Here is a 19,352-nt window from a genome sequence, read left to right on the forward strand (position 1 = left end):
TGTGACGAAAATGCATTCAAACAGCTAAACAATGTTCAAAATGGACTTCTTGAGCTCAAATAGAGAACTCACATAATCTCTTATCTTTGACAGTTCAGACGTTTCTAGCATGACCAAGTGTCTATCTAGCCAGAACCTAGACAGAACCTGGAGCTGCAACACTGAGAAAAATACTGACAGCACCTGGGGTGGCTTTCCAAGGATATGAGCACATTATTTGGTTCAGAACTACACCTGTATGAGATAAGAACTCATTTAGGTGTAAAAGCACCTGCCCTTTGCAAACAGCACATATGAGACAGCAGCTGGTGTAGGGATTGGATGTGTAATCTCTTGGTTATGGGATGGGCCCTTTAACAACTAGGCCATCCTGCCTCATTAATGCTTAATGCTCCTCACCAATCTATTTAAACTCAAACTTATTCTACATGGCCATGAGTTTACTAATCTTAAATGTCATTTGATATCCCGACAATAGTAATCATCATGCTCCCATTGATATCCAAAAAAAAAAGAGGGTGCAATTACTTATTTTGTCTATCCTCTTTAAATCACAGCCTCATTTAGCATATTGGGACAAGAGGGTGAGGATTTGCATCTTCCTTGAAACATATTGTACTGGATTGGAAGACATTCACCAGTGAACCACGTATCCAAAAGCCAACTATTATAAAGATGGCTCAGGAAAATCTTTCAGGAGTAAAGCTGGACCTATAGGAGTGACAAGAAGATCCACATTTATTCTGGTTGAAATGCAAACTAATAGTTTAGTCTTAAATTACTGCAACTACTTAGATTATTTTAAGAAATTCTGAGTAAAATGTGTACAGTATATGAAGGCTATTAACTAAAACCGGGGATTTGTAAAGACTTTTTTTATTTCAGAAAAATACAAACATGAAATTATAGCATGCTTTAAAAAACAAAAACATACAAAATCAATATGATGCTTTTAATGAGAACTCCATTTGTATTGTCAGAACACTTTTGCCGAGAAAAACTTGAGGACAGATCTGGCCTGCTTTACAGTCATCTATCACAGTGCTTAAAACGTGGGTAGCATCTAATTTCAAAACCAAAAGTACCATTTCTTGATGTCCAGATGATTAAGCAAACAAAGTCTCTGTAGAAACCAAATGGCTTGAGGAGGAAGCATTGTGTTTATCGCTTGAAGAGGCTTAAGATAATTAACCAAAAGACCTATGATCCATTGAACAATGACTGTATATTTATTTAGCAGAATATCAACTGTGTATTTACTCCTTATCCTATTTTCCTTTTACACAGAATGCTCATAAGAACGGCAATATGCTCTCTTCACATCAGAATCACCACTGCACAGGGTACAGCGGCTTCAAACTTCTAAAGGTGTATCCATTTTCTAGTTATACATTCCCTGCCTTCTTGGCCCTGTCTGAATGTGTGTGTGCAGAGCTCAAAGTGAGACAAAGTGCACTTAGTGTAGCGGAAATCAAAATTTGTTCTCTTCAGATCAATTACAAAATGAGAAGGCTTGATGGAAAACAAAAGCTAAATCAAAAATAAAACTTGGAAAAAGACCAGCGAAGACGGCTTGGCGTGCAAGCCGGCCCTCCCCTGAACTTATCCAGGACTGCTCTTATCTATATAAATGGTTTAACATAATGATTTTTCAACGTTTGGTGCAGTAGGTTCTGCACTACAATGAATTCCAGCGAGGTCTGCTGTCATCACAATGGGCTGCGTATCAGGGGGGTAATAAGGGTGCTGCCTGGATAACAGACATCCACCAAGCCAGGCTACCAACCACCGTCGTCGCCTATGGGGAAGAAATCGGAGAGATGCAATAGGTTACTTGGACCCCATGGAAAGGTGGGGAGTTTCTCGAAGAGGCCTTGCTATTAAAAAACACTTTTGCCACTTCAGATTGACTTCAAATTATCCAGGCGACTTGCTACCAAAAAGAAGTGACAAAGTGAGAACTACTCCATGATACAAATACCAATGTTTGAGAAATTTATGAAAATCAATTTCTACTAAGCTAGCACTAATGTTTAGAGACTCTTTATATAAGTATTTTTGTAATGCATCTGACATGAGTCAACTATAGACTATCAGAAACAAATATTTAAATCAATAAGGTGATGTGGTTCCATTGTGTGTACGTTGTCCTGTAATAGTAAAAAGCAAATTGTTCCTAGTCAGACAACCAAGCCTCAAAAGAGAAGAAAAAAACCATACCGGCTTCAGGTTCTGATTTACACTACATGTAGTACATTCACCAACAACCAAGCTTGACCGCACTGGTTGGGGAGAAAAAAAAAAGGCACCACTACTATTTCCCATGATAATACCAAAAGCTTTTGGATTTGGTTATCCATCACCATAGGGGGAACCTGGGGAAAAGCTCAACATGGAGTTTTTGCAGACTGTAGTCAGCCTACCTTTGAACCCACACTGCAGAGTGCTAAACTGGACCATCAACATATTGTTTCGTCCAACATATTTCAACTACAGGGGGCCTCACTGGGCGTCAATGAGCACATCACCACCTCCTGTTCAAAGAAGAAAAAGCCCTTTGATTAATGAAGTCCCATGCAGGCTCTGCACCCAGGCACAGGGTGGAGGAAGGAGGTCCAACATCACCCAGCATGGGATAAATAAAAATCCTGCAAAACCTGCCCTAGTTTGAGGCAATTGTTTGGATGCCGATACCGTTTTTAGAACTCAATATTGACCAACTTGCAAGAGACTGTTGATTAAAATATGCCATGTCAAGGCAGATGAACCCTACATCTTTCACTTAGTGCAACCAGGCTCAAGACCATGCATGGGGGGAAAGCTGGCCTGATGATGAAGCCACTCCAATTAAAATACTGAGAGAGCTGTTTCTGGACTGAAAACAATGGATGGGCTGAATCCAATCAGCAGGATGTGGCTTGACAAGCACCAGGTTAGCTGCCTATTGCTAACTAATGGTGTTCATGCTCAATTAAGAAGCCTCACCATAACTACCATGGCTGTCTCTGTACGAACCTCCTGAACGCTCTCCATATCCTGTTCCTTGGGTTCTGTAAAGCCAAAAAAGAGAAAAGGGCTCAGTAACGGAAATAAAGACTCAAGTGAGTCAACTACAATTTATGAACAATTACATAACAATTTATGCTTTGTAGAACAAGCTAGCAACTTATTGGTCTTATCAAAATACATTAATAGATGACGAATCTTGCAACTTGAGCCTGAGTGACCACAGGAATTATTTTGAGATTCAGTATTCACCTGTCTCTGTTGTAGTAACCTCGGTCCTGGTAGCCACCTCCACTTCTGTTGTCATACCTTCCCCCACCACCTGAAATCACAAATATTTCCAATAAGTACACAATTACATGTGAGGCAAATTTGTACCCTTACGTTTATTTTACAATGTTACAAGAAAAGCCAACAATAACTTGCCTTGTGAGAAGCCCCGGCCACCTCTTCCACCACCGCCTCGTCCCCTGCCGCCAAAATAACCACCTCCTCCGCCTCCACTGGAACCTCCTCGGAAGCCTCCACCAGAACGACCCCCACCGCTCGACTTGCCGGCCTGGTCCACACGGATCTGCCTGCCATCGAGAGACTACAGAAAAGACAGGGGATTAAAAGGAGCAGGAAAAACGCAGGGGGAACATGTATGCAGGGTTTCTGTCGGACATTTTTTTATTTGCCACAGGATTCCAGACAAGTAGAACATTTACCGGACATGTTTTAAATTGGCTAGAATACATTTAAATGGCAATAAACAAGGCAGACCAAATGCAATTATCCAACAAGTACATTTTATTAACAGTGAAGTCAACAGAAAAAACTATTTCTTGTGGGCCTTTTGGTTTATAGTAGGCTATGAACGATTTGCAATTTAGAAAAACAGGTTTGCAATTGCATAGTAACTTAGGCTAAATTAACATATTTGTATTCCAGGGCCATCAGAAAGGGCTATGTTCTACTAACTGAATATTAATAAAATAGCAATTATGAAAAAAAAAATGAGGCTAAATGATCAATAGGTCCAAAACTGATGCTAAATTCCCCTCTTACTTTCACTGTGACTTCATGCGATGAAAGTGCTACAGCGATCTGGTGGAAGAGTCTTGCTGCCTTTATGTGCTCCTTGTACTTACCAGTTTGACAGTTGTAAATATAACTTGTCATTCAAGTACTTTTTACTGAGGTAAACTACGTTGTGCTCAAGTACTTTTTATTCAGAAATTACAAAAAAAAAAAAAAAGGGACACTGAAACAAAAGGTTTTTAGTACCCATTTTAGAAACGAAACAAGTACTACAGAGCTACTTTGTGCTGTAAAGGCATAACAAAGAAGAGAATATTCACATCCGTTTTGTAATTGATAATTTAATACATTTATTGGCTAAAAGTTGTTGTAAGCGTGTGACCTAAATGTTCAACAAGTGAGAATGGGTCTCATGTAAAATTCAATTTTCCCTGTTTGTATTTACCACTTTTCTGGGTTGTTCAAGCGTGCTCTACCCGTGATCACAATATTTCTGACAGCATCTGCTTGCTATCCATGTGACTGTCTGCGTGGTGCTGAACACGTGCACTTTTGGACCCATAGTGCAATTGTTTGACTTCAGAACACTTAAGATTATGCCGCAGAGCTGATTGGAATAATTTTATGACCTTTTCCCCCCTCTTTAGAGCGGCCATGATTAGACAGGATGCGTGCTGTTGGCCTGAAAACTCGAGCCGCACCGCTCTGCCTTGATTTTGTGAGGCCTGCACATAAGCGGCATAAGCGCTGGATACGTCCGTTTCCTATCACTGGGCAAGCGCAAAGTCAGCTACGTTAATTAGATGCCGCAGATAATGGCATTAGCTAATGTCGCTAGCTAACTAAAGAAAAAAACCAAAACGTGCCATCCATTTCAATCGCGGTACTAATTTGTCTCTAAGCCTGGTGGCGTTAAATTCATCAGGATTATGCTCGTGTAAACGTCTAATTCAGGGTGGGCAAAGACAGCCACTACAAACTTGTCCTCCATTTTCTGAGATTACAACGGACCTAACAGCAGAATCAAGGCTCCTCCTCTTTTTTCCTTCGATTGGACAGCAGAGAAAAGAGCGACCGTGACGTAGCCGCTCTTCTGTTCAGAGCGCATCAAAATAGCATCCTTTTCAAATCGGAGCAGCACACTGGCCGCTTCCTTTTTAAAAAAAAAAAAAAAAAGAAAAAAAAAAAAAGAAAAAAACCGAGCCGCATGGAGCGCAAACGCTTCAAACCCATTGAAAACAATTAGGGAAAGGCGCCCCTTGCTGCCGAAAGTGCGGCCTGTATCGTCAAGGGATAAACCCACGTTTTATAGGTTACGCATTGGTGTGTCACATTTCCCGCCCGACATTTTGGCCGACTATATCTTTATCTGTCGGACAACGGTTGACCAGCCAAAAATATGCATATACCGGCTAACGGAGACCCCGCATGCATGATCAAAACCAAAATTTCAGGCTTTCACCATTTCCCCACACCGTAGAAAAATAAGAGGCATTATATTCACAATTTATTTAGGGTTATACCAATGATTTACCTTGCCATTCATAGCCATCATGGCATCCTTGGCTTCATCTGGATTCTCGAAGGTGACGAAACCAAAGCCGCGGGACCTCTGGGTCTCCCTGTCTTTGATAACGACAACTGAAGAAGAAACTTTAGTGAGTGCGGGAACTCGTTAACAGTAACTTAAGACCTACGCAGTGATAATTACATACATTTCTTCCAATGAGCCAAAATTTATTCAACTTGCCTTCAGATATCTGCCCATATTTGGAGAACACATCCTCCAGAGACTGTTCAGTGGTGTCAAAGCTGAGGCCACCCACAAATAACTTCCCCTCGTCAGAAGACATAATTAGTTTCACCTGTAGAAAGAAAAGGGAAAAAATAAGAGTATAATGCAAGGGAGATGGCTAGCAGGCCTACTTATCAGCAGGCAGGATTAGCTCCTCGCGCTCCCGTTACGTGCTGGGCCGAGATTCAACCCCCTTTGTTCCCATATTGTCTATCTTCATCACGGCGAATAACGATGCTAACGACGATCCATCCGATCATCATTCCTGGTTGAATTAACTTTAGTTCCAAAACAGTAACAAGAAGCTAAATAAAATATTTACATAACTAACGATATAGACGATGCGGTCCGTTCCAGCTAGTCACGAGGTAGCTAGCTAGCTAGCTCTAGCCGCCAGGACGGTCCCGTTACAAGGATGCTATGTTAGCTAGCACCTGGCCTTCTCTAGGCTTCCCGCGGGTTCTAACCAACCGCTTACGTCTCAAAAGTCTTTGTGCATTTTTCTTTTACCGTTGAGAATTATATAGCTAAGAAAATATTCTGGCAACATAAATGTAATGTAAAGCTCAAAATTACCCCCGGGAAAACTCCGTTGAAATTGCTCGGCGCACACTACCTGACTGAGGCCAGAGCGCAGACAGGAAGAAGACCCTTATCCGACGCCGTTTCCGATCTCCAGACACGCCTACCAGATTGGATTTGATCGGATTCAAAAAAATAAAAGCCCCTGGCCTGGTTAATGCTGAGTTTGAATTTAAATGCCGGCTAACTCGAAGTTGTATCGAATTTGTAATATCTCTTATATGCAAGAGAATGAATGCAAATAAGTCAACCAACAGTCTCAGTTCATATTTTACTTTATTAATCACTGGTACAATTTACAATTCATTTTGATCAGTTTATTCATCAGTAGCACCACGTGTCCCACTTCCGTTACAGTGCCTAATATAACCCGCAACATTATGTTGTCAGGGAGTAATTTGGCAGTGAATGGGACTACAACATTAAGGCGTCTGCAGCCTACAGTTTTATTCCATTTATTTTCACACTGAAGTGATGCTACAGTACAAGACTTTATCCAACACAAACCATATACAATCATTTGGTTTAGACATTCATTAGAGCTAATAGCTTTTATGTCAGACAAAATTTAAAATCTGAGTTTGAGTTTAAAAATGTTTGACTATGAAAAGTTGTAAAAGACAGACCGAATTACAAATTTAGTTCAGGTGAGTCACACAAGATGAGCATCTTGCCATGCCCAAGGAAGACCTCCAGTTCCAGCTCCAGACTTAATTTCATCACCTACCAGACTCATGGACGGACCAAAGAAAGATTTGACTGTAAAAGGCTGTAAAAGGAAGTTCAAATTTGCTCTCTCTAATTGAATGACAGGTTATTCCTTTTGATTTGCTGCTGAACAACTTATGATTTTAATGCAATTTTAATGCAATTTTAATGCCTCATTACCCTCCACGGTAGTTCACAACAGTTTCATCTGATGCAGAATTAAGCCTATCTGATGCAATTAGATTTACCCATATATAAATAAAGACAACCACACAGATGATCTTCTCAAGTGTTTGCCTCTTCACTTTGCAAGCCTTGACTGATGAATCTGAGCAGTCCCTCTTCCATTCTTTAGGCCTAGCCATCCTTTGCAGAACCTGTAAGAGAGATATAAAATTAGTGACAATCAATTATTCTGGTAAATTGGTTATTCTGCAACACTTTTTCGCCCTGCAACCAATACGGCCTATCAACATCTGCGTTCTGCATTAGGTTTGAATACTATCAAAACCAGACTAGACACTCAAATGGGTGAGATCAACTCAATCTCTGTAGGCAACATTTTGAGGACTCATACTAACCTAGTTCTGGATGTAAAAGGATCAAGGGCATTGAAGTAACCCTGCAGACCCAAGGGAGAATCATCCTCATCCAAGTCTTGGTTTCAACCTGAGTAAGTGACAGGACAGAGCAGTTAGTTTTAAACACACTAACTCAGGTGAATGAAATGGCACGAAACAGGCATGCAGTTGAATATCAGTAATAATCTACAGTATCAAGACAAAGTATCGAGTAATGGTCAATAGTTTGTTTTAAGGATAAAAAGACTAAAACAAGTATTCTTCCAAATTATTTTTTTTAAAGCTAAAACACTTTGAAATCAAACAAATTACAGTGTACCAAAGGGATACATTTGACACGCAAAGCAAAAAAAATGTGAGATCATTCTACACGTTACGATGAAGATAACTTTGGAATCAATAGGACGACCATTAAGTTAGGTGAGTTTCAGAGATGAGGTGGGGTCAAAAGTTGTGGAAGATAGCAGGTGTTACACTATGGGTATTTGAGCAAATTGCAGATAGTGGAATTTTCCAAAGCTCCTTGTCATTTTTAAAGGCTCCTGCCTTGTTTTATTTATGAGAACAGGCCCCAAGACAGAATGTGCTACTGGACGACATCATTCATTTCTTTAGGAATTGGGCGGCAACAGCCAAGGCCTGGCAAGAAGTGACAGCACTGTTTGGGCATAGTGGAAAGAGGTAGATAGGAGATAAAATGGGACATCAAAATGAGAACTGTTTGAGGGATGCGAACAGGAGAGCAAAAATCGTTACCTCACATTACTGGCCTATCTCCAATTATGAACTAGCCAAGAGCAGCTTTCGCCAGAGACCAGAGGATTCACGTGTCGGTAGGCCCAACACTTCATTCTCCAAGGAACTTTGTTGATTTCCAAAACGATAGCGGCCAGAGCTCTTGGGTGTAATGAAGCATTATGACAGAACCAGCAACAGCAGCACCAGTAGAACATTTCAGTTTCTAGTCTAATTGTCGCATTAACACATCCCAGCTGCCCACCCCGACTACCCAATCTAGCCTTAGCAGCCCAACTACCATGGGAGATCATTTTACAGTTTCCAAATAACCAATCCCAAAGATGCTATCTTTTCCTCCAGGAAACTATACCCAGCCACCCTTACGAGATCCCACACCTGATGGCCACCAGTCCTTCGCTAAAATAAAGACTCATTATGTCACTACATTCTGAGCAGATATATACTGTCGGAGCATCACATTTCAACTGGGCGTTTTTCTTTTGAAGGCACAAGAAATCAGAACAATTTCATCTGGCAGTTTTAATAGGGCTTCATGAAGCCAGAATAAACAATAAAAAAAAAATACTGGTTACACAAAACAGAGCACATTGCTTGAAGTGACATTTTTCTTTAAGTGGTGGTCTTGAAAGATCAGTCCAAATGTTACCAACTGCAGAAGACTGCAATCAGTATCTTCTATAAGCATTTTAAATATATTTTTAAAGGGGCTAGAAAGCACTTTCATTTGACTTAATGATAAACTTATTTCCATAAGATCTTTGTGTCATCTTTGTATATAGTTTACTGGTTTTCGAAGCACTTACAGTCGTGTCTTTCCCATGATAACTTGATTTTGGGCTGACATGTCCTAACTACCTTTCTGAGTGGCAAGTATATCATTGCCTTGCTGGCTAAATAAATCATTCTCCAACGCTTTACAGCTATAAAATTTGTAACACTGAGGGATCTAAAACTTAAAGCCTCTAGTTATTTAGTTTCATTTCCACACAAGATTTTGTTGCTAACCAATATTATCCAAAACTCTGCCAACTGACTGGAGTTGTGTGTGAAATGCCTGCTATTATCAGCATGACAACTCTATCCGCAAGTGCAAGTATCTTGCTGATTTCATCTGTATAGCTTTCTAGATAGAGGACAAAAACATTCATTATCAGGCAAATAATGGTTTGTCTAATGGAGCCAAAATCAAAGTAACAATGCCAATAAAATTAAATTTATTTTGTTATTTTGTTGACAGGGTATATAAACCTACATTATTTTCTGAATAAGGAAGTGTTATGCTTGAAAATAATAGTTGAGGATTTCAAATGTAAGCCAGCTGAGCGCATCATCTGACTGCCCATTTTGGCCACCAGAGCTGGCTATGAGTTGTAACAACCCAAACATGACCCATATCAATCAAATGCATGAAGTACTCCATGAATTGCCAACCAATCTCTGTATAAGGTTGTTTCAGTTTTGCGGGAAAGCTTTCAGGACAGCTGCATCTCAAAAACCGATGTTACGGTAACAAAAGTAAGAAAAAGGTATTGACCAATGAAGATGTGTTTCGATGACAGTTTTTATTTACTCTCTCTTCACTATCTAGCCCCTTTAACAAGTCAGAGATAATTTGATTGTATAGTGAGTGTTTACACATCTTGAGCAACATCATGCAAAAAATTCTGATAGAAATCAGTGCTCCCAGCAAGCATTCAATCCTTGTTCTCTAAAGGAATGAATTACAGAGCTGAAGGGACATTGGCATAGACCTTGAGGGTATAATCACAGCTTGTCAAGCTTCAAGAGCAGGTTTAATAGTTGTTGTTTTTGTAAGAGGACCATAATTCGCTACTACTCTAATCAAAAGCAAAAGTTTAACAAACAATTTCATGACTGATATTTTGAGGCTTCAATTTATCATCATAGACTGAATTTCAGGTCGAAGCTATCACGCTGTGTTGAATAGAGTCAGAGATCTCACCAAGCAGTTCAGCAAACAGTTTTACCAAAAATAAAGGCCTTTCTATTTTAAATCAGTTTTGAGTCCTTGTCCAGAGTGCAGTCACATTCAAACCAAAAGGGAAATAAGAAGAAAAAAATGTATTATGATTCTAAACTATTCTCTTGAGAGGATACAGAAAAACTTCCAAAACTTAAACAAGGGATTCATGGTACTGCAAAGTCTGTTGAACCATGTAGCCTACCACAAACAAACAAACAAAAAAAACCCTCTCCCAAAAATCAATCAAAAAAGGTCTTCGAAGAACATCTTTTAAAAAACAGCCAGGGGTAGTGATGATCTTGCAATCACGAAGTTTTTTGTGTTTTTACTCGTGTGACGCTGAGGACAAGAAGTAGGCACAAGTGTAAAGACACTGAAGCAGCATTCGGACATTTTTTTCCACACAGAACAGTCAAAGCTTCGAGCCTAAAATGTTTTGCATCACAGCTCTATCAAATCGTTCTCTCATAGCAATAAGGAAGTATCACGTTGACGGACAATATAAGCGTGCTTTTGACTCTCTAAAAAGGCAAAACTTGAGATTTTTTGCACCAACAAATTAAAATGGCCACTGGATAATCCTGATTCTACTTCACGATGGATAGATGGAAATCTTTGAGGGGATGTTGACTACTTTTAACATACTAATCCACGAGGATAAGTGCTTTTGGGTTTTCAGCAGCAGTCTTACTGAGGCGTGATGAGGACTTTTCATATTTCAACATGGCTGCACAATAATGGTGGAAAAACTACATAAGAACCTACTTTAGTTACATCACTGTGATACTCACCATAGCTGTCATAGCTCTCTCTGTATGATCCCCCAGAGTTCTGTCCATATGACTGACTCCTGAAATGTAGGAGGAACAGGAACATTAGGCAGTGAGAAGAGATATATAATACAATAATTACTTAGAAATAAGAGGGGACTTAAGTCACCTCATAAATCATAGCTTAAAGCTAATTAATTGTGGTGTTAATGTTCAACCATGGATCTGGTCTGCTTTTAAGTGATGACCAATTGGATACTGCATAACAATCGTCTTTACTGATTCATGAAGGAGAAATTCTCTTTTAGGTTGCCCCAGGGTTTCTGCAGGTTTCAGAAAGCCAAATTTAAGACTTTTTTCTTTTAAATGCTACCTGTAATTGAATTGAAGACAAATAAAAAATAAAAAACGAAAGAAACAAAACTGGCAAAACCAGCAGATTTCGATTGAACATAGCTAATGAAATTCATGAAACTATAAATGGGCAGTATAAGATAAAGGACATCAGGAATTAATTGTTAAGGGATATGATGTCCAACTGTGCTTAGCTTAGCAGATATGATGCACATTGTACAACTAACCCTATTCTGTATTAATTTAAAAGTGGACATGCAGCAAAAATAAACATGTCATTAGATGGTAAAGAAAGTAATACCTCCAATTACTGGATTTAAGGCATTTTAATACTTTACTATTACTTTAATACTTTTTAAAGGCCTTAAATTTCAATAATTTATTTTGAAACTTTTTAAAGGACCAACGGACACCCTGTGCCCCTTTCCACGGGGAAGGGTGCAGGGTCAGCTACAAAACAGCACCTCTGGGGCTGGAAGGGATTCAGCATTTTGCTCCCTGCCTCCGCACTTGTTACACCACCCTGCTGCCTAACACTGCGCTGTTGCCACCGACTGTATCTATAACCCAGCCATCCCCAAATTTAAGAATGCCGCGGCCCAATTTGAAATCTGAAAATCTTCCGCGGCCCACCCAAGCCTTTAATCACAACTCTGATCAACACACGAGACTAAGATGAAGTATTTCCCTATATATTTTTTATTTCATAAACAGAACATGTGAACGTGGGCATACGGCAATGCAGTGCAAATTAATAATCCATCCACATACACGTAACAATTTGTAAAGCAACAAATGTAAGAAATTAAGTGCAAATAGTGAATTGTTAAGCCCGTATCCTGGCTGTTTGACCCTGGATAATAAAACGCTTATACATAAAATTTCACACTATCCAACCCAATATCAACATGAAGAAAAAACAGACCGAAAAGGCCGGATCAAAAATAGGTCAGATAAATGAAGAATAGCACGTAATTTAAATCCCACGGCTTTGTTTTAGGCTATTTGTTCTGATTACTTTTTAAATATTTAATCATAAATATTTTATGGTAATTTCAAACTTAATTACAAAATTGAAAATTAAAAACTTTTTATTTATTTATTGTAAATGACCTCTCACGGCCCACCTGCAGTACCTTCACATCCCACCAAGGGGCCGCGGCCCACACTTTGGGAATCACTGCTATAACCAATTGATTGCCTGCTGTAATCAACCCAGCTTGTCAGTGATACCACCTATAATTTTCACCTGTTATCTCGGCTTCCTGAGTATCCACCACCACTCTTGTATCCACTCCTGTAGCTCCTCTCTTCACCGCTTCCATAGCTCCTGTCTCTGGTATAGCCTCTGTCCTCAAAGCTTCTGTCTCTGCTGTAACTGCTATCCGCTACATAGCTGCGGTCTCCATAACTGCTGTCACCAAATCCTGTGGGAAAAAACAAACAAACAAAAAACAGTCAAAATACAGTGACAGCACACTTTTTGTGAGATAAATAGCCAAATATGAGACATTCTTAAACAGCGTCTACTGGAACTGATCTTTTAATGAGCCCAGGAACAAACCTGGCCCTCGTAGCCAAAATAACGCCCATCCACCCAATCTAATATTTTTTAAAGAAGAAAACACTGAATCATTTCACTTAAAAAGGTAACACATTAGAAAATAAACATGTTAATTCTGCATTCTTGTAAAACCACACTCGTATTACAGTACAACCATTTAGAACACATGTTAATGACAAGACAGGACATGGACTTCAAGCAAATAGGGTTTGAACCGCATTGCAAGGCCAGCCCTTACCTCCATAATAACCTCGCCCACCTCTTCCTCTACCCCCTCTGGGGAATCCACCACCACGGCCCCCCCCAGGGCCGCCACGGAACCCGCCGCCGGGTCGTCCTCTAGACTTCCCTGCTTCATCCACACGGATCGCTCTCCCATCAATAATCTGTGAGAATAAGATAATCAAAAACCATGCAAATGAGAGATACAGATGATACCAACATTAGTGTTATTAAGGCCAGTTTTGGAAGTACAAAAAAAAAAAAGTCATGGTCAACCTGCCTTGTCTACCTCTACTTCAGTTAGTGATTTTCTTACATTTCCCTGAGTTCCTTACAACAACCCCTAAGAATGTGCCTGAACTTGTTCCATTTAGCTGTGGGTTATGCATGTAGGTGGAGAGAGCAAAGGTGATAACGGCAGCAAAAGAGCAAGTTTGTCCAGTTTTTCCAGTTCCAAAAAGTGAGCGCTATGCCTCTTACTCAAAATGTAATGTCTTGTGGCTGCATTGGATTCTGCTTTTAAACTCCATTGTAGCAGTTCTGCAAATATCTTAGTGACCTCTCATTGTCCAGGTCTGGCCAGTCGTCGAGGGGAATAAAAGAAATACACCACAAAACAGAAATGCAAGGTAAATCAACAATACCTGTTTATTAACAGTGTTGAAGTGTTCTAGAGTGTATTTTATTTAAGTGTTGATGATACCTCTCATATCAACTTCATTCAAGACATACATTCTCTGCAAAATGCATACTTAGGTCCAATCACAAGTCCAACCACTCACCTTTCCATTCATGGCATCCAACGCGTCTTTTGCATCTTGAGGGTTCTCAAACGTAACAAAGCCAAATCCCCTGGACTTCCTTGTGTCACGATCTTTAACGACGTCAACTGAAAAGATGAGTCAAGCCAACCAGATTAGGCAGTGTAGAGTTTTTCAACCACATTTACTTGGGTCTTGAGTCTGAAAACAGGCGCGTACCGTGCAAGCACCAACATGTTCAAAACACAGGAAAGACTGGGAGCGAGAGAGGGGGTGAGGGAGATGTTGCATGCCATCGCTCCCTCTCTCGCTCCCAGTCTGTCCTGTCTTTCTCTACATTCAACTATACGAAAACTGCCAAAAAACAAATCTAATAGAAAAAAATCACAATGGATGAAGGGTGTCTTCCCCTTGATTCTGACATACAGAGTAAAAGATTTTGAGGCAGTTGGGGTTCGAGCAGCATACCTTTGACAATGTTTCCATACTTGGAAAATGCATCTTCAAGTGAAGTCTCATCTGTCTCGAAGCTCAGTCCACCGACAAACAACTTGCCTTCGTCAGACATCTTGGGTGATTCTTTGAAAACAATAACAACATTAGTAAAGACAGACTCAAATGAAAATGCAAAAAATACGGGAGCTCCTGCAATGTGACTGTTGACTTATAACTAATCAATTTAAGTTAATACTAAATTCGCCCACTGAAAGTCCGTCCGATTTCCATACTAGCCGTGGTTTGAGTCAACTTGCGTGCTTGCTTAACCCAGTTATTTTTGTACGCTACCCCACCCTGTACGGCTAACACATAGACTGTAAAAAAAAAATGAAGGCTGACGACTAGAATGCTACTCTGCTACTGTATAACTCACGTTAGCTTAGGGCAATATTAACTGAACTAGCGAAAATTGTTTCCTGCTCAGCTTATTTAGTTACGCGAATAAACGTCAGTGCTCTTTACACCTGGTCAATTTTCAACAAGGATGAACTGAACGTCGTTTTTATTCTGCAGTGCTAAGTCAAGTAGGCGCCACACTACTTATTAACTTAACGTTACTAGGTTAACGTTAGCTGACGTTACCTTAGAGGACTAGCCTTAACGTTAGCTTCAGGTAACGTGTTAGCGACACAGTAAACGAGTACAGTTTTTGTTGATTTAGCAACGATGATTGGGTTATCTACAATTATCAGGTAACAAAGTCAATTATGTCAAAAACTGCGCAACAATAACTTTAGTTACCTACTTTCTGGTTTGGCCTCGAAAACGCTGCTTGCTAAAATGGCCTCTGCTGCTGCTCTTCCGCTTCGCTGTGAATTGTGACTGACTTCCTGGAAGGGCGAACAAACTGATGCTATTCTCCCCTCGTCCACTACGTGGCAGCGTAACACTTGGTCCAGTTCTATTCCACTGAGGAGGAGGAGTTTTTTTGTTTTTTTTTCTGAGGAGGGGTTTTGAGTGCAAGATTAAAATACGAATGACGTTTTGCATTAGGGCAAGAATGAAAATCCATGTAGAAAAATCATACAGAGGTATATCATAAAAACAAGCATGCTCGAAATTTCGGGCCGTATCTGTGATATAAGCATTCTCACAGAATGTAAACCAGACATGGAAAAAAAAAAACTCTGGGTTTTTTCCACTGCAGTTAAGACTTAGTTAAGACTGTAGGCTAATTAACAGAGGTCCTCCAAAATCAAGAATTAAAGGAAGATGAGAGCCATCAACAATTAGAATAATAGGCTCTTTTGAAACTGCGATCATGGACTGTTTCAAGAACAATGTTGTTGCTGTAGACAATTAAGATTAAGTTTAGACCACAGTCGGGTTAAAAATAGCAGCAGATACTGCTGCAGTTAGCATTCTGACTTCTGAGCTACCGTTTTTTTTTTTTTCACCTCAGCACCTCCTACACACAAGCGCACCTCATGGCTTCCTGTACAAGACCACAGTTTTCCACTCTGGTAGACTCAGCCTATTAGGCTTTATTGACAACTTTAAGCAACTGAGTACCTGCGAAATTGGTCCACCGAGACATTTTAAACATATTGAGGAAGTAGGTGGATGTTTGTTTTCAGAGGCTACAGTGGTGACTTAATTGTGTCATTCTGATGGCTTTAATGCTGCATGCTTGTTGAAATATACTGTATATATCAAATAAATTCAACTAACAAACCAGTCAATCAATCAATCAATTTCAGGATAGGAATGTTGTCTATAGGCACTGCTTCTCCCAGAAGTCTCCCAAATTATGAGCCTTACTGTGCCATTTACTCACTTTGACGCAACTGTAGTTTCACTTGTTGTGACAGATGGGGGTGCTCTAAGCAAACTTATTGCAGGCTTCCTCATGCAAGTCGGAGCCTGGACCAGTACCTCCTCAGAGTGGCTCATTGACTGCAGCCTACAAGTGCTGTGTCCTGCACTTGACTCTCTGTTTGATGTTGATTGCTATTCTGGAGCCGCGGGTTTGCAGAGGCTGGGTGTGTGAGTGCTCCAGTGCTCAGATGTGCTGCAGTTTGGCTGTGATGCCCGCTATGTTTATCTCAGATGATTATCCCACACACAGCTGTTCAGCCTGCTCACTGGACCAACTGGACAAACCCACATAGTCCAAAACAACAGTCTATAAAAAGATATTTTGCAAAGATATATTTTATAATACAAAGCAATATATATTTTAAAGGATATTGCATGTTCTTAAGAAATACGTGAATCTACATAGAGTGATTGTATGACTGGCTGTTTTTTATCCATTAAGCCAACATCAATGTTATGAAGAACACACGAACCGTAGCTACAAAGGCATGAAGTGAAAGACAAAAGCTGCCTGTGTGCCTTTAAGAGGTAAGATCACATTGTTATTCTGGGTTTGTCCACAAGCTGACTGTGGAGGTGGACAGATAGTGGTGGTGAGGATGGTGTGTGTGTGGGGGAGAGAGAAGGTGTGGGAGGGGCGTGTGTAGGAGTCTCCTAATATGTGTCTCCGGGGGCCAGTATGGATTAGAGAGAGAGGGGGGAAGAGAGAGAGAGAGAGAGAGAGAGAGAGAGCCTGAGATGTGGATAAGATGTCCTTTGGATGCATCCCGTGTTTTACAGCACGTCCATAGCAGAGATTGATCCTGTTTTCCCCTGTTCTCCGGAATGGTGTTGCGGGCTGAACACTCAAGGCTAAGCTGCCCATTAACGTGCCAATAATTTCTGTCATTATGTGAAGACTGCAGCTGGTGCCACTGATGCACTGCTTCTCACATGTCAGGCCTGAAGACTGAAAGGAGTCTTTTGCGGTGCTCATTATAAAGACGGCCTCTCATCCCTGCTTCCATCCTTTGTCTTGGATGCATGCATGGCAGAAAAGACTAGGCCTGCGTAGCTTATTTATTTCCTCCCCAGCTCCCTCTTTGAAACACAGCATGCTCAATATAAAATCAATGTATTAAGTGTTCTCGAGTATGCAAAGTGACGTGCTGCCATTCCCACTCTAAGCCTTTGGCTGTGATTACAGCTAATTTGAATGATTGAAATGCTTCCATAGTGGAGCTGGAGTGAGTGAAGTGAAGGGCTCACACAGATGAAGGGGGTGGAGGCGAGAGAGGCTTGGCTCTACTCCAGGTGGAGGAGGTGAGTCATTCCCAACACAGATAGACAGTCTATCAGTGTGTGTTTGTGTGTCTGTTGTATTGTTTGTGTGTGTGTGTGTGTGTGTGTGTGTGTGTGTGTGTGTCTGCATGCCCAAGTTGTGTGTGTGTGTGAGAGAGAATGAGAGACAGTGCTGCAAGCAAGAGAGTGTTGAAGAATAAATACCACTGTATGCATTGTGTGCCTGTGTGTGCTTGTGTGTGTGTGTGTGTGTGTGTGTGTGTGTGTGCGTGCGTGCGCGCACGTGTGTGTGTGTGTGTGTGTGTATCACTGTGTATATCAGTGGGTTAATCTGTGTATGTTGCAGATGCATGTTCTTTAGGCCAGCTCACTCCAGTGCCCAAGGTGGGCGTCAGATTCATGTGGCTCAGCATCAAACTAAATGGGGGCAGAGAGGAGTTTCAGAAGAATACGTAAAGTTCCTTTATGTTCTACAGCAGACAAGATGAGTTGGTGAGTCACCATTTTATGCACGTTTGTGTCATCTGAAGCATGCATACATTCATACATACGCACACATAGCTATATATGCACACAAACATGCAAAGACGACGTTGAGGAACACGTGATTTACTCTTGAGAGGCATCCTTGCTGCTTATCAGATGGTATAGACACAAACAAATTTCTGCGGCACTGTGTTCATAAGGTATTTATGGATGACTGCGAGCAAGTTGTTGGTTAGTTGTCATCCGACAAGGGAGGGGTGTATACAAAGAGGACATTCTGTTCTAGACAAAGCAAGCAAGCAGGCATACAACTCTGCTGCCTTCTTCCACCCCCGCCTGCCCATGCACCCCAGCCCACTAGCCTGTCTCTGCCTAATAACTCTGCCAGACTCTCTCTCTCTCTCTGTCTCTCTGTCTCTCTCTCGCTCTCTCTCTGTCTCTCTCTCTCTCTCTCCTCCACCAACGCCATTGAGGAAGCGCAAATAAAAAGTTGTTGTCATGGAAACCTGCCGTGCCTTTCCTACTCTCCCCTCATCACCCCATCTGCACACTCAAACTCACTCACACGCACGCACACACACACACACACACACACACACACGCACACACACTGAGATATCTTGCATCTATTCTATCGGCACTCAAGAGACACGGAGGACATCAGGAGGAAATGCAGAAAAAAAGATCTCCAGCTCTTGTGGAGACAGAATGAGAGTGAGAGTGAGAGTGAGAATTCTCACTCTCATTCTGAGATACAAAAAAGTGCAAAGCACAGCAATGCGGCCTACACACACTGTGCGTGGCTTTATGCTGTGCAAGTATCCTACCTGGTACCTATATTCCTGTATTATATAACATGGAATACTACTCAGTTTAAGAAGTCAAATTTGTTATGGCCTAGGACTGTCTGACAATGAATGGAACTTTTCCGGCTCATATAATGATCTTTTTCATCCAAATTACCACTTTGTTGTTCTGGTATCAGTCCAGAAACCATAACCGTGATTCTCAACCTTTTTCATATCAAGGACCCCTAATTTAGTCCACATTAGGGCCACGGACCCCCATTTGATGAGATTTTGTCCCAAATCTGAGAATATTTTTTTTGTTAGATATGATTTTGTCCAGAATTCCATGAGTATCTGTATTATAGGTATGAG

The 19,352-nt window shown here is 40.8% G+C and overlaps 2 protein-coding genes across 7 annotated transcripts; both read right to left on the minus strand.

Annotated features, from left to right (window-relative positions):
• Nucleotides 1-858: 858 nt before the first annotated feature.
• On the minus strand, nucleotides 859-6,493 carry LOC139645712 (cold-inducible RNA-binding protein B-like). 2 transcript variants are annotated; one of them, XM_071521514.1, is made up of 7 exons: nucleotides 6,401-6,493; nucleotides 5,780-5,894; nucleotides 5,564-5,670; nucleotides 3,433-3,598; nucleotides 3,259-3,328; nucleotides 3,016-3,050; nucleotides 859-1,798 (listed from the first exon to the last, which is right to left on the minus strand). In XM_071521514.1, the coding sequence occupies exons 2-7, from the start codon at nucleotides 5,880-5,882 to the stop codon at nucleotides 1,779-1,781; spliced, it is 501 nt and encodes a 166-aa protein (XP_071377615.1). In that variant the 5' UTR covers nucleotides 5,883-5,894; nucleotides 6,401-6,493; the 3' UTR covers nucleotides 859-1,778. The 2 variants fall into 2 exon arrangements, with proteins under 2 accessions (XP_071377615.1, XP_071377613.1); XM_071521512.1 differs by having other exon boundaries at nucleotides 2,986-3,050.
• Nucleotides 6,494-6,663: 170 nt separating this feature from the next.
• LOC139645692 (cold-inducible RNA-binding protein B-like) lies at nucleotides 6,664-15,499 on the minus strand. 5 transcript variants are annotated; one of them, XR_011695250.1, is made up of 8 exons: nucleotides 15,353-15,499; nucleotides 14,578-14,688; nucleotides 14,131-14,237; nucleotides 13,365-13,512; nucleotides 12,812-12,989; nucleotides 11,230-11,288; nucleotides 7,696-7,783; nucleotides 6,664-7,491 (listed from the first exon to the last, which is right to left on the minus strand). XR_011695250.1 is itself a non-coding variant. In XM_071521482.1 (7 exons), the coding sequence occupies exons 2-7, from the start codon at nucleotides 14,675-14,677 to the stop codon at nucleotides 10,764-10,766; spliced, it is 585 nt and encodes a 194-aa protein (XP_071377583.1). In that variant the 5' UTR covers nucleotides 14,678-14,688; nucleotides 15,353-15,498; the 3' UTR covers nucleotides 8,959-10,763. The 5 variants fall into 5 exon arrangements, 4 of the variants coding, with proteins under 4 accessions (XP_071377583.1, XP_071377582.1, XP_071377581.1 ...); XM_071521482.1 differs by lacking the exons at nucleotides 6,664-7,491; nucleotides 7,696-7,783 and adding an exon at nucleotides 8,959-10,777 and having other exon boundaries at nucleotides 13,386-13,512; nucleotides 15,353-15,498; XM_071521481.1 differs by lacking the exons at nucleotides 6,664-7,491; nucleotides 7,696-7,783 and adding an exon at nucleotides 8,959-10,777 and having other exon boundaries at nucleotides 15,353-15,498.
• Nucleotides 15,500-19,352: the final 3,853 nt, after the last annotated feature.

The sequence above is a fragment of the Centroberyx affinis genome, unplaced genomic scaffold (assembly GCF_046629955.1).
Source record: "Centroberyx affinis isolate AG114_WGS23_722 - 3 ecotype Tasmania unplaced genomic scaffold, CSIRO-AGI_Caff_v1 ptg000893l_1, whole genome shotgun sequence".
Classification (NCBI taxonomy): domain Eukaryota; kingdom Metazoa; phylum Chordata; class Actinopteri; order Beryciformes; family Berycidae; genus Centroberyx; species Centroberyx affinis.